This window comes from Micropterus salmoides, unplaced genomic scaffold, assembly GCF_014851395.1.
Source record: "Micropterus salmoides isolate LMB-PRFRI ecotype aquatic unplaced genomic scaffold, ASM1485139v1 Ms_hic_scaffold_2, whole genome shotgun sequence".
Lineage (NCBI taxonomy): Eukaryota > Metazoa > Chordata > Actinopteri > Centrarchiformes > Centrarchidae > Micropterus > Micropterus salmoides.
The window spans coordinates 40,875,603-40,896,627 of NW_024041150.1; the positions used below are offsets into that span (position 1 = coordinate 40,875,603).

The 21,025-nt window shown below is 38.3% G+C and overlaps 2 protein-coding genes across 3 annotated transcripts; one reads left to right on the top strand and one right to left on the bottom strand.

Annotated features, from left to right (window-relative positions):
- Positions 1–160: 160 nt before the first annotated feature.
- LOC119912285 (phosphatidylcholine:ceramide cholinephosphotransferase 2-like) lies at positions 161–10,840 on the bottom strand. The gene is made up of 7 exons (XM_038731418.1): positions 10,734–10,840; positions 4,556–5,418; positions 4,121–4,238; positions 3,967–4,024; positions 3,349–3,444; positions 2,521–2,687; positions 161–2,141 (listed from the first exon to the last, which is right to left on the bottom strand). Exons 2-7 carry the CDS (start codon positions 5,077–5,079, stop codon positions 1,968–1,970), a joined length of 1,137 nt encoding a protein of 378 aa, XP_038587346.1. The 5' UTR covers positions 5,080–5,418; positions 10,734–10,840; the 3' UTR covers positions 161–1,967.
- Positions 10,841–13,529: 2,689 nt separating this feature from the next.
- LOC119912294 (aminoacyl tRNA synthase complex-interacting multifunctional protein 1-like) lies at positions 13,530–20,083 on the top strand. 2 transcript variants are annotated; one of them, XM_038731432.1, is made up of 6 exons: positions 13,530–13,625; positions 14,391–14,553; positions 18,706–18,800; positions 19,123–19,236; positions 19,627–19,800; positions 19,875–20,083. In XM_038731432.1, the coding sequence occupies exons 2-6, from the start codon at positions 14,522–14,524 to the stop codon at positions 20,066–20,068; spliced, it is 609 nt and encodes a 202-aa protein (XP_038587360.1). In that variant the 5' UTR covers positions 13,530–13,625; positions 14,391–14,521; the 3' UTR covers positions 20,069–20,083. The 2 variants fall into 2 exon arrangements, with proteins under 2 accessions (XP_038587360.1, XP_038587361.1); XM_038731433.1 differs by lacking the exon at positions 13,530–13,625 and adding an exon at positions 16,174–16,317 and having other exon boundaries at positions 14,494–14,553.
- The last annotated feature ends 942 nt before the right edge of the window (positions 20,084–21,025 follow it).

Below are 21,025 nucleotides of genomic sequence, written 5' to 3' on the forward strand. Positions count from 1 at the left end.
TTATTCACTTCAGCTTTAATATATAAAATAATGAACTAGGAAAACATCAGGAAACACTTGAAAGTATCTGGGGCTTATTGGAACGACAATCGTCATTAATGCAACTTTAAATCCGCAACAGTTTCAGGGAGTTTTGGTGGAATTTGAAGTTTATAGGCAGTGACTGTTTCACAGATTTATTTCACAATAAAGAATGACATAAAATGAACAAAACAGTGAAACATCAAAATAGACAACAGGGAGCTCAATACTTTACACATTGTCTTGAATATATAACTTAACAAAAATCACATACATAAAGACAAACAACAATACTCATTAAATATACTCATAAAGTAATGAGGACCCAACCGTTGTTTTGCACTTGTAATGTTAATTTACTAGCAGTTTAGCTAGAAGCTAGCTAGCTAGCTTACAAACAAAGTGAGCATTAATCTCAATGTTTGAATATTGTCATTTTGCTTTGTTGGCAGGAGGTAAATTTATATTAAATGGATGCTACACAGCTAGCTACAGACTTCATTCTTCTGTCTCTAACTAGCTTATGAATTAAACAGTAAGAAACTGTCTCAACATATAAACATGTAGTGTCATTTGTCTTGCTTGGGATCTACGCTAAACTTATTTATTTTAGCTTAATGGCTTCATCAAAATATTTTAGGTTAATGAGCTGCACCAATTTCACTAGCACAACATTTCACTCCACTTTTTTTGTAACGCCGAGTACAAAACATTGGTTGTTTGGCACTTCAACAATGCAACACAAGTTTGTTGATAAATCTAGATGTGACAAGTTCCATCAGTTCAATCAAAGTGACAGATGGTTTGTTTTTAGCGGCAGCCATCTTGGCTCCACAGCTGTTGCTAAACCAAATTAAGAGAAATTCTTGATTCACTGCTTTTCTCTCCCATCAGTTTTCCTGTAAATGTATTCTTGTGTCTCAAAAGCTTCCCCTGTTAGCATGCTGACAAGATGAAGTCCCTCTGCGTTGTGTTTAGGGCTGGGTATCGAAACTTTTGTTGGTACCGAACAGAATATCAAAAACTGTCAAGAACCCAAAGCTGCTGAATGTCTGGTCAGATTCTTGTCATCAGATACTTACGGATTTAAATCGTCAGAGGATTTTAGACTTTGTTTCCATTAGATAAGTTCTTATACGGCTGCTTGTGTTGAACACATTGGACTTTAAATAAATAAACAAAAAGGTACCACTACTACTTATAATAGCGCTGCTTCTACTACAACTGTTACTAGTGCCTCTACAACTACTATTAATACTTTTGCTACTACAATTACTACTATCCCCACAGTGATAACTGCTGCTATAAAGGAGTACTACTGTAGTAGTACGGCATTAGTATGAAAAGACTTCATGATACCCAGCCCTAATCAGAAGATGAGAAGACAGTGAACCTCGTGTTTTGTAAGTAAACGCTCTCCCGACTCAAAACGTCTTCATGTTTCAGGAGTTATGTCACGGTGTTTAGTTCTGCGTATGTTTGTGGTTCTCCTCGAAGATATTCTGGTGTCGGCCAGTGGATAAACGTTTTTAATACTTCAGTACTTCAGATTCACACAAATCACACAGGCAAGTATGCGAACAATAACACTGGTATCACAGCTGCTCGTCTACAATCAAGCATACCAGGAGCCTTAGCTAGCAGTTAATAACCACCGTCGTCACCCTGATAGTTCCTGTACCTCTTCAGCTGGTCGGTCCGTCGGTGGAACATCAGGAGGGTTTATCCTGTGAAATGAACCCAGAAAACCCTTCACACAGACACCTGAAGTCCAGCTCAGAAGCTGCAGCGGCTCTATGGTTTGAATTTTGACGCCATCATACTCATACAATACCACAGGTTGGATTTACTGGCACGTTTGGAAATGCTGGATCTAATAAATACACTGATGTTAAAGTTCTGTGTACTTTGGTACAGGAGGGATGCTGCTTCAACTCGGGCCCTCCTCACTCGTCCCTCCCCGCACCCACCATCCTGTACCGCTGTCTGCAGAACGACGGCAGGGCCACGGGCCACGAGAACACAATGGGAACCGTCGTCTTAACGTTCCCCTCCAGGAAATTGAAGATCGGGTTCCACCACGTCCTCGACAGGTAGTTGTTGGGAGCTCGACGCAGCGTCTGAGCAGAAATACACACAAAGTAACAACAACAAGAAAAGACTGCAGATGATTTGTCAGTCAGCAACTCTTCTGATTATTGATTCATCGTTACCGTTATTTTTTTCCCAGCAAAGGTGTCAAAATGTCACTTGTTTTTTTTTTTACAGATAAATAAATCCATTTTCAGGAAGATAATAAGCTGATTTATCAATAACAAGCCTTACAAATAAGGTAAAAATGAGTCTGATGCCGCTAGTGTCCCCGATGTTGTTAGCCGTTAATTTGGTTTATGTGCTGCTGCTATGAACACAGACCTCAGTTGTTATCAGATATAAAGTACATTTAATACTGCAAGCAGAGGGCGGTCTGGCATCGTGTCAGTGTGTGTGTGCTCCTACATGTGTGTTGGCCATGGTGTGGTACCACCAGAAGGTCCTGGTGGTGGCGATGTATGCGATCACCACGTCGATGCTGTAGTGCTCATGACCGATCAGGATGCAGACGACTCCCGAGGCGCTGAGCAACCAGCAGAGCCATTGATACCACCACATCCACCGCGGAGAGTCTGAACAACACACACAACACATCGTGTAGCACTGCAGTTTCTTTCCCGGCATAAAAATACCTAATTTAATGCCTCGTACTTCAGGACACCAGCTCTCTCTAAGATTAGCCTTGTAACAAAGCTTTGCTTTTTAAATTGCCTTGTGTTGCTTTTATTTCTTAAAAGCACATTGAATTGCCTTGTTGTTGAAAGGTACTACAAATAAAACTTGCATTAAAATAAAAAAAAAGGAAAACGGTTTAATCTTAAAAGAAAAAAAAAAGACTAAATAAAAAGTTGTGCCATTTTGAGAAATGGTGTAATTCTCTGTTTATAGGAGCGCTTTGAATTGTAAAACTGTACGCTTGATTATGTAATATTGAGCAATAAAAAAAATATTGATAAGTCAGAATTAGGAATTACAGTATTTTTCAAAAGTTAAATATTTAAGACAGATTCAGAGGAATTATTAAGAGGTTAAAGTTCGAATAAATAATCAATCAAGGGCTGCAGCTAACGATGATTTTAGTAATCGAGTATTCTACAGATTTTTTCATTGATGCATCAACTAAATCGTATTAGAGGAACCTTTGCTTTACTGAATTCATCCAACTGCATCATAACTAATTTTTCCATAATAGTGCACAGTGAGTTTAAACTGAAACAAACGATGTGTACTCACACTCTTTGATGAAGAGGTAGGACAGCGTCAACATGACGGTGTGACCGCTGTACAGGAAGTCACCGCACATCAGGTGAGAGCCCGTCAGAGACAAACCTGAACACAAAGGCAGCGAGGAGGCGGCTCAGTTAAAACAACTCGAGTTAAAAAACAAGACAGCCAAGAAGCTACTAGGATCTGCTAAGCTAGCTAACTTTATGCAGAAGTTTTGTTTTTCCCTTCTCCACCATGATTTCCTTTAATTATGTGGAACAGAAGAACCAAAATGTTCTGCACTCTTTATTATTAGAAAATATAAGGTTCCTTATGGCTGTATACATACATACGCCCACATGTTGTTCATATTGTGTAAAAGAATATTTTCCGTACACATAATTATCTATTTTTGAATATAAAACGTCCTCGACAAACTTTCAAAATCACTTCTGTGTCCTCAATTGTCCTGACAGCCAATCAGACAGCACAATTTTCCGGTTTTCATGCTATAAAATGTTAATTTATAAATTTGGTAAAATCAGAATCAGATATACTTTATTGATCCCCAAGGAGAAATTCTTGTGTCACCGTACGACATTGACAGAAGGAGTGAAAACTCATGTTATATTGGACACGCGTTACCTCCTCCTGATAGCAGCTTCAAAATCCTCCAGATTTTCCCCGTCGAGTCGTTGTACAGCTGCGCGGACCAAACAAGAAAACATTTACTGATGACGAAGTGCATGTGAACAACAGGTACAGTACATGTAAGTACACGGTGTGTGTGTATATGTACCTTTGGAGCGCAGACCATGTGTTTTCCAGGCACGGGCAGGGTGGTGATGTACATGGTGACGCAGCGATACATGTAGAGAGTCCCGATCAGGAAGAAACAGCGACGACCCACTATAGCTCTGCAGAGACAGACACAGAGGTGCACGTTTATTTATTATTCATCTGTCGTGCTCGTTTGTTTTATAGCTTTAACAGAATAAAAAGCTTAGAAACAACAAAAATAATATAAAAGTATAACAAGTGATGCTACAAATAACTTTTTTGGACTGTTGGTAAAACAAAACACGTCACTTGAAGGCCGCAACTATTTAAAAACACGCACGAGGTAAATGGATAATGAAAATAATGTTTATGTGGAGCTGGATAACCCTCTAGACCGCAGAACTAAGCTGCACTACGAGTACTTCTACTGATGCAGTAGGGCTGCAGATCGTACCTGTGTGTGAGGAAGAGCCACTGGATGAGCCAGAGCCCGACCAGGATCAGCCCGTTGACCTCGGTGACGGTGAAGGCCCAGGGCACTCGGTCCAAGTAGTCGAAGAACTTGTCCGGCAGCGGCGGGCTCACCGACTTGTCCGGCACCCTCTCGTGGACGACGGTGATGACAACGGTGGTGAAGATGAGGATGAACAGGGCGTAGAGGAAGGCCACGCCCGTCTTCCACCACTCCTTGGGGAGGCGGTTTGCCCGCTCCTCCGGCACGGAGATCTTCACGTAGTCGCAGTGGCGCCTCAGGCCGCTGCTCAGGGAGTTAATCAGCTTGTTCTGTTTCATCAGGCTGCTCAGTTTGCCGCCGTCGTGGGCGTCGGTGGGGGCCGTCAGCGCGTCGGCGGGGCACGTTGGGGTACCGTTGGCAACGCTCGGAGGATGAGGAGGTGTAGAGGCGTTCACTGCGGTCGCATTAACTTCCACGTGGCGGCAGACTCTGTCCTCGTCCTCGATGAGTTCTGACGCTGCCATTGATCAGCCTGCTGTGATTCGTTCGTATTTAATATTCGACCAGTAAGGAAGAGCTTCCCCGGAGCGCCAACCAATCACAGTTTTGCAATGTGTCAGCTGACAAATAAAAATCTGCTAAATTAGGTAGAGGTTTGAGTTTCACAAATATTCCTTCATCAGCTGCTTCTCTGTGGTTCAGACGTGGTCAATAATCCAGTATCAGCCATCAATGGCGGTCATCAGCGTTCCAGCTGCAGCGGTGGAGGTTGGTCAGGCGGCGATCACGAGTCCACGGCAGGATCGATTTATTGGTCTGGAGCTGATGACAGATTAACAACCTGATCAACATCAGGAGTTAAGCTGGAGAGGTCACGCAGAAGGCAGGTGATGGATCGATCAGATTCAAGATTCAGCACAAACCGGAAAAAACAAACACAACAAAAACATTTTAACTTCTCATGTTAATTGAAATGAAAGTGATTATCGTACAATATACTACAGAAAACAATACAATACACGCGACATCAAATCAGAGAGGTTTTTGTTTTTCTAGATCTCCTTGGAGGCAACGATTGGTCGAATAATTGTTGCGTTGATCAAAATCAATCTGCAAATATTTTATTAAATCAATTTATTGTTTTAAGTCATTTTTAAGCAAAAAAAATCCAAAAACATTTACTGGTTCGTGCTTCTCAAATGTGAGAATTTTAATCTTTTCCTTGTGATATCTTTAGATTTTTGTCATAGAAAATATAACTTTTAATAGAGCAAATGATTAACAGGTGAAAATAATCAGCAGATGAATCATTATCAAAGCCCTAAAACAATCAGCAGCTACAATAAGTACATCAATAAAGCTTATTCATGTACACGTGCCTCATCAGAGGAAATACTGTAAATGTTGTCCAATTTAATATTATTTTAATCTTGACACAGACCTGTCAATCAATCACTGTGGACATCCTGAGTCAGTTCATTCATGAAACGTGATGTCGTCGTGATGTCACCCTTCCCTTTCCCTAAAAAGTAACCTTACACCTAAACCTGAATACAGCCCCTGAACATGTAAAACAAACACTAACAAATGCTTCATGAAAACGTAACGTCACAAGACAACTGATCCATCGGTCGATCTGTAATTGTGAGGATTAAATGCTTTTCTTTGTCATTGACTGTGTTTTGGGGAGTGTTTGTCGGATAAAACAAGACAAGAAATATAATAATTGTTCACAGTTTTCTGACGTTTTAAACAGACAAACAATTTAATGAATAATTGAAAAAAAAATCTATGATATTTTTGAATTAAAGTTCTCCAAAGACTTAGAGGTGTCACACTTTCATGAATGGTCAAAAGATATCCTGACTTTTAACGCCCCCAAAAAAACACCAAAGTCAACATTTCCCATAATGCAACTGGACAGTGTTGTGACATTAGAGCCTTTTCTTCCGGGTAAACAGCCACGTCGTTCCAACTCCACACCTCCAGTTTGTAGCTCATTTGCCTCTCTGTAAATCGCTGTATGTTCAGCAGCAGCAGTGTCATTTCGATTGTAATTATCCATCAGTAAATCTAAGAAATTCACAGCGAGGTTCTGCACATGCACTGCGGCCAAATGCAGGAATGTTCATGTTCCCGTTTCTGCAGTTAATCGAGTTCAGACGCGTTACTGACCTGCTTCACACACACGGCTGCTGTGAGAATAAATCTCTGACTGTAAGCAACCTGAGGGAGGCACTCCCTGTAAACCAGACACACCCACAAACACACATCCTGTTAATGCCTCCGGGGGTGATGGTGACACACACACACACACACACACACACACACACGACTGCTGGTAAATGGTAAAAATAATTCATGTTTCATTCAGTTAAAATGGATTTTTTTAAAGTTTTTAAATAAGTCACGTAAACAAAGAACCAGACGATTTTAAACACACTTTGACATTAAATTTGTTCAATACGGCCATACTGGGTTTGTAAACTCTCATCATTGAAAATATTGATAATTATAATACAGCAGAAAAAGATAAAAACAATGAAATAAAAAAACATTTAACATTATACCATTTGGGCTTCTTTTTTTAAATGAAAAATGTTTATATTTCTAAGATTAATGTACCAAAAAAGGGGCTGAAACAATTAATCAATCAATTAATTAATTAACAGAAAAAATAATTAGTTATTAGTTATAAGTTATTTATGTTAATTGTTTTCTGGATCACAGCTTATCCAATGTGACGATCTGCAGCTTTTCTGTTTTACGCAGTTGTAAACTGAGTATATTAGTGTTTTTAGACTGTTGGTCGGACAAAATGAAATGTTTACAGGCGTCACCACGGGCTACGGGGACAGGAACACATTCTCACTCGTCACATATGGACGCTTGGTCAAGACCCCTTGCCGTGGCTTTTAAACGCCCTGGGTACCCCTTTAGCGTCATTTTTGTACTTGTAGGGCTCTGCGGTTAATAACAATAAATTCATATGCAACATCCAGCTTAACTTTCAAAAATAAAAATAGTGGTCAACATTGTGAAAAATTTCTTTAGGTTTAGGAAAAGATACTGGTTTGGGTTAAAATAAGTACATTACTCACGTGGCTTGAAAAAGTTGACTTTTTGTTTTACACAAGAAAGTCTGGTTTCTGGCTTACCCACCCACCCCAACCACCACTCTGACTTTTATGTCACTTATATCCTACACCTACCTTTTGCATTCAAAAGTAAAGCTACAGGGCTTCCCCCAGTGCGTTGAACTATGACGCTAAGGCCGCGTCCACACTACTGCGTTTTCGCATTAAAACGGAGACTTTTTGCTACGTTTGCACCTCCCGTCCAGACTACAACGGTGAAAGCGAAGACCTAAAATGGAGTTTGGAAACGCTGCCGACCCCGTTTTGCATTTCGAAACTCGAGACGGCGTTTTAGTGAAGACGTGCAAAAACGGACGACTTTAGAAACGATGACGCAGACGCTCACGCTCAGTTCTCTGATTGGGTCTTATAAGTCATGCAAAGCAGAAACACGATGCTACTGACCGGGTTTTTGACATCATATTTTTATTAAAATATTCTGTTCCGTGCAAATAACATTTATCTGCCTACACATGTACTGTGCATGTCGCTGTATTTACTTTGTACCGTGTAACATTCAGTTACAGTCCCAGCTCGTTATTGGTCCATGCAAAACAAAAAAAACTGCTCCGATTCGTCGTCTGTATTTATTTTTTCTTTCGCCAAATCTTCTGTAACTACGGAAGAGACTGTCTGCTTCATGTTTACACCGGCCCGCGCATGCCCAGTGCTCCTGAACGACCAATAGAAGTGCGTTTTCAGTTGTTTTAATATAGACCGAGATCAACTGTATTCGTTTTAATTCTCCGTTTGTAAACTAAAATGGAGCAGTGTGGATGGGGCCTAAGAGGATCCCCAGGGCGTTACAAACTGACACCAACCAAGTGAGAACATGTTGGAAAGTCAGAGTCAGGTGTTGACAGACAGACTAACACTTTAGAGAGATTTGTTAAATCACAATACAAATATAGATCTACACCAGACTTGTGTTTGAATTTGTATTTCTAAAACTTGAGTGATTATTGATTATGACTCCTACAGAGTCTCAAAAACGTCTGGGCAGCACTGATTTGTCTAAACTGCTGCAGACTGAGAGAACTGAGTCATGTCTCTCTCTCCTGCTAAATACCCGCCCTCCCTGCTGCCTCAACAACATTTCACACAAAGGTGAATGTGTGTGATGTTAAACTTCCCTGTACAAACACACAAGTATTCCTATTCATCATGGAAATAACCTGCTGCTTGAAAGTTGTCAGGCAGGATTATTTTGACAAATGAAAATAAATTAGAAAAATGTCTTTGCCAAACTGAACCAGTCTCACACGAGCTCTACATTTGCATCTGATTTAAGTTTTAATGAAGGAAATCTCACTGTTTATCTAGTATCTGAAACTCTCTTTTAAAAACACAAGTCAGAAAACAGAAACCCTCTGAACATCTAAATGCAACAGCTGTAATGCAATCCAGTAATAAACACCTGTAATTACATTTGGGCATCATTTAAAATATTTCCTAAGGGTTTGGTATTTGGGCTGCAACACCCCAACACCACCCATTTTAATTTCCCAGACTCCAAAGTGACGTGCTTGTTTTGTCCAAACAAAAGTCTGAAACCTAAACATATCAAATGTTCAGTGACACGAGACAAAGAAAAGCAGCGAATCCTCACATTTCAGAAGCTGTAAGCGGTGTATACTTGATGTTTATTGCTTGAGGAAGTATAGAAAATGAGTCTCTTTCGCTCGACTACTCGAATAATTGACTGGTATTTTCAGCTCCATTTGGTATCAAAAGTCTTCTTTGAGGGATGTACAAAACGTTTTTGTGCAAAACCCTTTTTAGAAATGTGACAAAATAAGCCAAACATCTCAAATTCGTGTGTGTATAAACACAAGCAGCCTTATAACAGCGTCATCTAAACATAACACAATTATTATTTAAATAAGAGAATAAGTAAAGAATCTTTCATTGTTAGACAATTTTCCCCCTCTGTGCTTTGGTTGGTGTTAATTAATTTTGATTTCAATGTTTAGCTGCTAAAAATCCTCCACAGCTCAAAACATGGTGACTTTTACTTTCATTTCAGCACCAGTTTGGTGAGATTTTAAATATATTTAAACCCATCTTCTTCCTGATTCTTATGTCTCTTTCTGTTTACAGAGACACAGAATAACAGAGAAATTAACAGTAATGAAGTTAAGACCACGAGAATTAAATTTCCCCTAATAAGAGATGATTCACCAACACAGGACAGGCAGGGTGGAGAGTATTACAGGGCTGAACAAACTGTTCATTTTGGCTAAACTGATACTAAAGTAGGGCTGCAACTAGTACTATATTCTCAATATCAGTGTATTTGTTGATTGTTTTGGGGGATTGATTATCAGAAAACAGTGATGCCCAGATGTCTTCAAATTGTTTGTTGGCTCGAAACCCAAACACATTCAATTTACAACGAAAACAAAGACAATGATAAATCGATTATCAGTTTGCAGATTGAACTGATTAATGAGTAACTGTTTCAGCACTAAATGAAAGAACCAATAAACACATATTTTATTTATACACTGCATATTGACAGAGCTCCTCCAGAAGTATTGACGTTTTTGCTGATTTGATTAATGGATTAGCTAATCGTTTAAGCCTAAAATAAAATGCATAAAATGCATCCAATTAAAAGTTACAGTGGGTAACCCTTATGCAAGAATGCATGCTGGACGTAGCGTTTGTTTTCCTGGGCCAATTTCCAGCAAATAGTCTTCACCAGGTAACTAGGACTCTTCACCAAGTTAGTTAAGACTTCAACGTGTTAAATCGGTTTATTTATTTTCTGTATTTGGATACACGACGATTAAATGACGCCTTGTTTCAACACTTGAGCTTCACACACAAACAGAGAGCCGGAAAAGTTGTGTTTAAAACCAAAATAAACAGCTGAAAAGTACACGTCCTTCGTTTTGGACATAAGCAGGCAGTCAGAAACACACCTGTCAGACGGTGTGTCGCACGTTTCTGCGCCCTTCTCATCTCAAACTGGTAAAAAAAACTGTCCTGTAAACTGTCCGTTTTCCGCGCGTGTAACTGAATGATAACAAACTCACCTTTAAACTGCAGTTTTTCACTTCTTCGACTCAAACCTCGTCTCCAAACACCGTCTCCTCCTCTCGCCGTCCTCAGGAGCTGCGACCGCGCGCCTGCTTTTTCCGTGTGTGACGGTTGTGAGAGGAACGAAGAATCCAGCTCGACGGGTAACTAACCAAATATGGAGCGGCTGCTTCCGGTGACGCGCCCTGTCACTGTGATGACACACCTGAGGTCGGTAGCATTCGGGAAATCTCCGTTCATTGGTAGAAAAACTGTCAGTAATTTGTGGGCTTTTGAACTCAACAACACAACATTTGATTCACTAAGTGCCTGTGGTGGAATAAGTATTTTTATCCTTAACTTCAGTAGAAGCAGGCTTCCAATACCACCCTATAAAAGTAACGTTAGTTCCTTAGACTACAAGTAAAAAGTCCTGCATTTAAAAGTATTAGCTACAGCAAAACCAATGCCTACATAAAGTATCAGAAGTCAAAAGTTCAGAAACACTGATCTGTTTCTATTATTCTATTGTATACAGTTAGCTATCTGTAACTAATTTATAGTTAACTAATTTAAACTTCTTTTTACAGTTACCTAGTTTTTAACTACTTTATATACAGTTAGCTAAAACTACTTTATATTCAGTTAGCTAGTTTAGCTACTTTATAAAGTTAACTAGTTTTAACTACTTTATACTGTCCACAGTTAGATAGTTGTAACTATAAGTGAACGTTAGCTTGGTTTAACTACTTTATATACAATTACCTAAAACTACTTTATATACAATTAGCTAGTTTAGCTACTTTATATTCAGTTAGCTAAAACTACTTTATATTCAGTTAGCTAGTTTAGCTACTTTATAAAGTTAACTAGTTTTAACTACTTTATACTGTATACAGTTAGATAGTTGTAACTATAAGTGAATGTTAGCTTGGCTTAACTACTTTATATGGAGTTACCTAAAACTACATTATATTCAGTTACATTTATCTGACACTTTTAACCAAAGCATTTTACAATTGCTATACATGTCAGAGGTCACATGCCTCTGGAGCAACTAGGAGTTAAGTGTCTTGTTCAGGGACACAATGGTGGATGTCTCACAGTGGGAATCAAACCCCAGTCTCCCACACCAAAGGCTCTTAGGCAATCTTATCCATGCGCCATCACCACCCCCGTTACCTAAAGCTACTTTATATTCAGTTAGCTAAAGCTAGTTTACATTCAGTTAGCTAGTTTAGCTACTTTATAAAGTTAACTAGTTTTAACCACTTTATACTGTCCACAGTTAGATAGTTGTAACTATAAGTGAACGTTAGCTTGGTTTAACTACTTTATATGGAGTTACCTAAAAACTATACAGTCAGTTTCTAACTACATTAAACAATTAGCTAGTTTTAACTACTTTACACAGTTAGGTAGTTTTAACTACTTTATATAATGTTAGAGTCAGCTAGTTAAAACTACAAATACAATCCACTAGTTTTAACTACTTTATACAGTTAACATATTTGCTGGTTTTAACTACTTAGTTTTGCGATGAAAAAAGCCACTTCACTGAAGTTTTTGGTTCCTAAAAATGTCTTTTTCAACTTTCTGTTTCTTTTTCTGTAGTAATAGACATAAGGAGTCGCTGATCATTTTGTCCTGGTAAGCAGCACATTTTGCTTCCCAATTATTCAACACAGTTAATGTAAACAACAGATGTACTTTTCTAACTAAGCTATCTAGCGCCACACTCTCATCCAAATATGGTCACTTCTGGATACATTTTTTTAAAATAAATGGTGATGGCCAAAATGCTAACTACTTTACAGTGAGCAAGTTTAGTTCAGTGGTTCCCATTAGCCTCTCAAAAGGGACAAGCTTTATACGAAAATCCTGTCAGGTGAACAAGGTGGTGTGAAAAGTACAATATTTCCGTTTGAACTGTAGTGGAGTAATGTGGAAATACTCAAGTAAACTATTGAGTACTCAATGTTGAGGTTAATTACTCAATGTGGATGTTTAATTTCCACCCTGGCTTAAGATTGACTAAGTCAAAAAGATGACTAATAAATGTCTAATCATTATCTCCTCATTAGCCTAAATACATCTTTTGGTATTAGACCGGTTAACTCTTATTAGCCTTAATTGTACTCAAATCTCTCGCTGCTGAGTTTCTGTTGACAGAGTTTAAAGAGGCAGTAAGTCACCAGAACAAACATATTAGTTACATCTGAATTGCTATCACCGCTAATGACTCAGAGATTTGCTCTGTCTGAATTTTAAAACTCACTTCCTGTCTGTAGACAACTCCCTAAATTGTGTCATCAAATATTTGATTATGGTCAGGGGTGTATAACTCACTGAGGTTTTAATGACTTGGAGAGGAGTTTATGTTCAACAATTGCACATTAGTTACACATGGTTAATTTTTTAAGGCTGATTGTGGTGTTAGAGTCAATATTTTAAAATTAAAAATAAATTAAAATATGGATTTCTCTGCTAGAAGGATATCCTGGCATCATGGATAATACTCCAAAACATCATTCACAGAGATAAAACAGTATGAAACAGTTTACTGAATATGCAAAATGTGAGGGAAATTATAAAAATGTTTAATCACGTAAACTATTTGTTGAGGTCGATATGACAAATAATATTGAAAACAAAAAACATACATATCACAAACTATTATTTTGTCAATGACTTGTGAATGAATGCAAATATGTTTTAATTCAAATATTATTATTTAATTTCACCCACTTGTAAAAACTAGAACTTCCAAAAGTCTTACACATTTATTTCCACCAGAGGGGGGAATCCACGTGCATGCTGATGTAGATCTGAATATCACATGTTGTTTCTAACATGTTTGGAGACATGTCAAAGAAGTGACAACAAGGAAATGACCCACTTAAAACAAGGTGAGGAAGTAACATTAAATTCAAGGTTTACTATGTGGGAGTGGTAGTTCTGTTTTTTTTCCACATGAGGGAGCTGATTGTACTGAAAAAAAACCAAATACCTCAAACACAACACACTGCTGTACAGACTATATATAATATACAAACACATACACATTCTCTGCATGCTGACGCCTTAAATTACACTCAAGAGGTTTCCATCTAAACTCTGAACCTCTGCTCGCAGAATAGATAGATATATTAAATACATGTATGTAACATGTATGTAATAATACAATAGTTAAGGGGTCAGCAATCAGGTTGCAGCCCTATTATGTTGATATATTTTGCAAATAGAAAACGACACACTTTTACCTAAATATACTCAAATATTCATTAATTTAAAGGGGGAAAAATGTGTGAAGGAGAAGTAGAAAGGTAAAAGCTTACATAATGACCTCAAGGCGAGATGGACAAAATTGCATTAAATAAAAATGATAAGGGATGGAAAGAAATTGAAAAAATGGTCAGAATGCAGCATCAGCAGCACAACACACAGGCAGACATATTACACAATGCAGAGCTGCACGTAGCACTTTATAGTTGTGATTATGTATACTTTTGTATAAGCAGATCTTCATGTGAGACAGGTCGGAAAAGTGAGAAGTATGTACGCATAGTACAAAGTCAATAAAATAAAATATGCGAACTAATCAGTGAGTTTCTGCTGGTTATAAAGGTTCCAGTCAGAACCAAGTCATAGCGCCTTGTTCTGCGTTTTTAAAGGGGAGGTGTTTGACCTTTGACCTCCAACCAGCTGGAGATGGAAACAGACAGCTGACAGTGTACAGTGTCTCAGCTGAAGACGAACTCCTAGCTTTCTTTCTCTGACCGACCGACCGACAACATCGTTCGACATGGACAACACCGACAACCTGGTTCATCCCAGGTATGATTTACAAACCCGTCGACTGTCTGAGTGCGTTTTTGTTGTGTTTTCTTAATTTGTTTTACAAACCCCACCCCTCCTCTTTGTATATAAAAGTAGTTTGAAGATTTAGACTCCTTGCAGATGGCATGTAAAGGTTAAATCAGAGATAAAGTCTGCCTGGAGTGTGTTTTTTTTAAAGGCATGGTTTGTCTTAAATGTTTGTGATTCATGAGATTATTCCAGCGAATTGTTTAAAACTCCCACAGCTGCAGACACACAGTCTTTTTATGTCTGAATTATATTATGTTTATCACATTGTTGACTTTATTTAACTTCTGTGAAGTGGCTTTAATTTTAGGGTCCTTTTCATGGCAAAGCAAAGAGGAAATATTTGTTGTTAATTTAACTTTATTTGAGTAGTTAAAGCTGACAATTTCTCTTATCAGACAATAAGAAATTACTATTTTATTGTTTGTAAGAGATTTCTTATGCTAAAAGAGCTCCTTTGTCCTTAAATAATGTTTTTGTTGTTGTTTTCCTTTGATTAATTTTCCTTTATTTTGTTTCGTGTGGTGAGAATTTCAAAGTTTTTGTTTGTGTGTGTTGTCTTGAAGTACTTTTACTGAATTTCTATACTTAAGTATACTTTTGAGGTATTTTCCTTCTACTCCACTACATTTCAGAGGGAAATATAGTACTAGTACTAGTTTATCTGACAGCCTTATGTATAAAAAATATAAAACTTTGAATGGAGACTTTTAGCACAATAAGTACATTTACTTTTGAAACTTTAAGGACATTTTCTACTAATACTGATATTAGTCGAAAATTAATACTAATATTTTTACTTTAGTGGGATTTTTCAATTCAGCACTTCACTTTCACTTGTAACAGAGTATTTTTTTCAGTGTGATATTCCTGCTTTTACTAAAGTAAAAGTACTTCTTCCACCGCTGTTGTCTCGTTTACCAGCTCATGTTATTTATAGCAGGAGGTCTGACTGCAGCTGTTGTGTCTCTCTACATTTCAGTGGCTTAGCAGCTGCTGCGTGTTTGTGTGTGCATTTGGATTAATCACATTGCGAGGACATCCATCTTTTCACACACTCATATTGTGGTGACTGATTTTCCATTTGGGCAAAAAAATGCTGGTCCTCACAAGGCCAGGCATTAGCCTATAAATTAGGATCAAGACTATGGGTTTTTGTTAAAAGGTTAGGATGTTTATACTACACTGGCTTTGTGTAAATGGACAAGATTACATGTTTGCCGCCTCAATATGGTCAAAGACAAATTACAAAACATATATTACATGGACCCCCGCTATTATACTGTTAGTTTAAGGAAAACCTCCAGTAAAGTATGATTTGAGCTAGGGTCCAGGAGGAATCAATGATATGATGTCCTCCTAAGTGACAAAAACAAGTTTAGTTTTTGTCACTTGCACCCGAAAGTGACACAGTGGAAGTAATTTGCTAAATATTTGGCTCTAGAAGTTTGTGAGATTATGAGTACTCACTGAGCTGACTGGTGAAGCAGTAGCTGGCCTGGTAACCACCGATAAGCTAGCAAGTTGTTGACATGCTTGAGCTAACCAGTCACAAAAGCTCTCCTTCTAACCTCTTTCTATTTATCTCAGCATTGGGCCGGTTTACTCCCCCTGACAGTTTGTCCCCAGGACTGTACATCATTTTATTGAATAAACAGAGGAAGAGGGGAAAAAGTCTCCAAGCTACGACCACTAACAGGACAACAACCATGGACTCCTGTTACCAAACTGTGTGTAAGTTTGGTGTCTGTTAGTCAGGTGTCAGTCTGAACTCAGACAGAAGAGGTTCATTTAAAAGTGGATGGTGGACACACACAGCTCTGTTCACTACAAGGTCAGCTCTGTCAGGACAGTTTGCTATTTGTCCTAATTCAAGTGTCAGCGTTCCCTAAAGTAGAACATGACACAAAATATTAACACAAATTCACATCACTTACACAAGTGCCTTAAGACCTGATGGTGAAATTATACCTTGTGCATGCATAAAGCTGCAAAGGTCGACGAGGGTATGTGTGAGAGTGTCCACATCGGCTCTGAAAATCATTATCTACTGATCTTAAAATTGAGCCAAAATGCTTCACAAAGTCTATTGCCAAGATGCATTTTTAAGAATTTAAGATTTAAACGTGTTTAAAGTGTTTTAGTGGTATTTTCCCTTTAATGAAGAGCTTGTGTAAATAAGTGTGTTAGTGTCAGTCGAGTGTGTTTGTGTATGTAAATGTTAACCAGCTGACTGGTGCGCCAGTATTCTGTTTATCGTTATGCAAAAAGGCTGCTCTCAGCAAGTCTGTGTGTGTGCAGTACTTTGATGGTATTAATGCGTACGTTCCTTCATCGTAGATAACATCTATCAAAACTTCAATGATGACTCTCTATGCTTTCATGTCTCAGTTTATCTTAGTAACATGCTCGGCCTCTCCTCGTTTGGTTTAACTATTTAAACTCTCCTCTTTACTCCTGTTGTTTACTCTGATATACAACTTACCTGTGAACTGTGTTGTTTTTATGATTTGGGAGGTAAAAGTAGTAATACAACAACGTAAAATACTGCATGGTAAAAGTATAGAAGTATTATCAGCAAAAATGTGCGTGTTCCAATCCACCTGTTAATCTGATGTCAAACAGGAAGCGCTTTGATGCGGATTGAGAAAACAGAATTTATTTAATTTCTCTCGTCAATTAATTCTGACATTTCACTCCTTGCATATCCTCTGAGAATGACAACAACACTGACCTCCTTTCCTGTAAGATATCATCTATAAACGTGCGCTGATGACATTGCTGCCGGTCTGATTTGCGTACTGTCAGTCATGTCAGACCCGGACTGTGTTTGAGCCTGTGGTGTCACTGAAAACAGATGAGATCATAAAGCCATTTTAACTCTTTAATTTATGTTAACTCATCATATTTGCACGAGATATGTTGATAAACAGACATTTGAAAGATTTGTGACATTTTTCTTACCTGACAAAGCTCATTCGTCCTTCATGTCCTTAACAGCAATCAAAGGTCAAAGGAAGTCAAAAAAACTGCTGAGACTTCAGCTTGAGATCGGACTTTGTTACATCGGACTTTTGACTCGACTTAAATTTGTCTGAATTGATTGAGACTTAAGCACCGGTGGCAGACAATTATCAGCAACGGGGCACAGAGTTTTCACATGTGGGATCTCCTTTTCTGTGTTTTGTATTGCCAGCCAGCCAGACAGTGCCGTCAAATTGGATTTTGCAAAGGAAGCGAGCTTGATGCCCAGTGGCCATGATTTTATTATATGTATTTTGAACATATGTATTTGATTGCAAATTCATAGTTTTAGTTATTGATCAATGCATGTTTAGAATTTTTTTAGGTTTATAATACAATGAATTTTGAGAATTTGGGGAGCAAAAAGCTTATCAACATTAAGACTTAATGTGAATCAAAGGTTTATTAGCCACTCAGGCAACAGCATTTCATTTTGGGAGTAGGTTTAGGAAAAGAGTCAATTTAAATTTTTTGTTTCCCCCAACCCGTTCTCACTCCCTAAATTGTCACAATTGGACGCATTGGTGAAGACCCATTGGCATCAGTTTGAAACGCACTGGGGAACCCCTTACTGTCATAGTTCAGTGCAGTGTGGGAAGCCCTGTAGCTTCAGTTTTTGATGGGTAGGTGTAGGACATTTAACAGAAAAGACAGAGTAAGGTTGGTGGTTGGGGTGGACTGAGGGCCAGAAACCGGACTTTCAACTTTGTTTCCTGTGTGAAACAAAAAGTCAATATTCTCAATGTAGAAAACTAAACAAGGTCAGTTTGAGAATTATCTTTGAGCTCCTCACCTGTGACAGAGATCCAGCTGGATGGAGACTCTCCATGACCGCTGATGTCACACTTGTAGAGGCCTTCATCAGACTTGGAAACATGGTGGATGGTCATGTGACCTGTAGGCTCAGTCCTGATGACGGAGCCATCTTTATAGAAACCAGAAATGTTTTTATTTAAGTTACACAGGTCACTCAAGCTCTAGTTAAGTAATTCAAGTCATGTAATGTTATTTTGACCCAACCTACGTTCATGGCTCTCTATAGGAAAATTTACTTTCCCACTGTTTCACTGTCTTATCGACTGTTTTTCTGTCTCTCAGCGTGGAAGCTGTTTTAAAGAAACTCGATCCAGAGGACGGCGAGCAGATCATGGAGTATTTTAAAACTCACGCCATGCTGGCGAGAGAGAAAGCACGTAAGAGTCAGTAGTCCAGTAGTGGATTAAATTTCCAAGTTACAAACCAATGAAAGATCAATAAACGGATGCCATATTAATTAAAATCACAACAAAAGAAAACTCGTCACCTGTACATGTAGGACTGAACCAGAACCCTGGATCCTTTTTTGTTTTGTTAGTTTCTTGCTTTAAATTTAAGGCCCCCATGTCTGTAACTGAATGTGTAACAAAGAAAGTGCTGATTTAGGCTCTAATAAAATGCTGTGACATTGTGAAACAAATGAATTTTAAGCAGGTTATGCTCGTGAGGATGAATGAAATGAAACATTTTATTTTTTAGTGTTGCAGGCATCGGTCAGAGATCAGAAGAAGCTGCTGGTGGAAAACAGCAAACTGAAGAAAGACATCGAGCAGCTGAAGAATCAGCTGCAGGAAAAACAGAGGCGACGCATCGGTACACAATTATACACCCTCTGTGACAGAATGCATTCCCTAAACCTGAAAATGTTAACCCTAAAACGTAATCTTAACCCTTAAAAATGGCCCTCTGAAGACATTAAAACGAAACAGTCCTGAGGTGTAAAGGTGTAAAACTCAACCCAGTCCTCACAAAGATAGAAACAGACACTCACTGACACACTTGGGCAACTGCAGATGTTTTTCCTCTGAGCTGCATCAATGTCGACTGTGGTCAGAGTGGATTATTTTAATTTAATAAGAACTTTATTAAGTCAAAACATTTTGGAGATTTACCCAAAAGATAAAAACAGCCACATTAATTTAAATTCATGCATTTTTTTGCTTTCAGTTTAAAAAAAATCTTCTCTCTTTTTTTTTCTTTCAGCCAAGGCTTTGTTCTCCACGCCTTCTCCAACCCGTAGCCCCGCCCCCACAACGCAACCTCCCTCCACCGCTGGAGCATCAGCTGCTGTTCCAACAAATCCTCCTCCCCCCTCCTCTTCCTTCTCACATGACCGGAGAGAGAGGCAGAGCAGGAGGAAGAGAGGAGAGAGGAAAGGTGAGATGAGGAAAGGAAGGAAGGAGGGTGGGAGGGCAGATAGAAAAATATGACTTTACCTCTCTCTCTCTTAGCTCGTCCCACCTGTGACTTGCTCTCCTTGGGGGTGGAGCCTCAGGTTGACGTGTCACGACTGGACCTGCGGGTTGGACGGATCCTCGGCGTCCGCCACCACCCACTGGCCGAGGAGCTGTCTGTCCAGGAAGTGGACGTAGGGAAAGCGCCGCCCGAACTGTCGTCAGCAAACTGGGAGAGAAAACAGACCTAGAGGAGGTAACGCACGACTTTTTTTTTATAACGTTACAACTTTTATTTCTTATTTTATTTTTGTCAAAATAAAGTTTATTTATTTCGACATTTAGTCTAAATATTGCAACTTTATTTTAGTAATTCAATCTGTACTTTGAAGTATTAATTTAGAATCCTGCTTAAGTTCCCAAGATGGACAAGTGCAAGTCATATGTTTGTGACAAGTAATGTTCCCGGTCTTTGCGCTGTATTGCAGAATCTTATGCATAAATTTATGTGTCGGCTGATTAATTCAAAACATTTGGTCATTTTAGCTTTAACTGAACCTATAAAAAGTGATACAAGGTATTCCTCGTGTTTTTGGAAACATTGGAACAAATGTCTACATGTGTTATGTGTTATGATATGTGTTGTAGCTTTTGTACTGGGTATCTTGTATTGTCTTTATATGTATTTATTGTTTTACTGATATGGACCTATGCGTCTAAAATAAAGTTGATCGATTAAGACTGTTGTCAGATTTGATTATTTAAATATTACTTTATACTCAAAATACTATATTACTTTATTGTTGAAATATTACAACTCTATTCTCACATTAGTGCGAGTTTATTCTCAAACTACTCTAAACATTTCAGCCTTTATCTTTCATTTGCTCTTGTTCTCACAGTAGTACAACCATATTCTTGAGACATTAGCCTACTTTTATTTCTCATCATATTACGACTTTGGTTCTTAAATATTCTGACTTTGTTTTCCAGTTTTTACAATGTTAATGTTGACATATTAAGACATTAATCATGAAATATTACAACTTTATTCCTCTCTATATATATATATATATATATATATATTTAAAATTCTCTGTTTTTTCCTACTGAAATTTCTTCTTTGAATTCTGTTTTTCTAATTTCTGTTTATTCTTTCCTTTCAGTTTAATCCACCCTTTATCTCATTCCTTCTTTCTTTTGTCTTT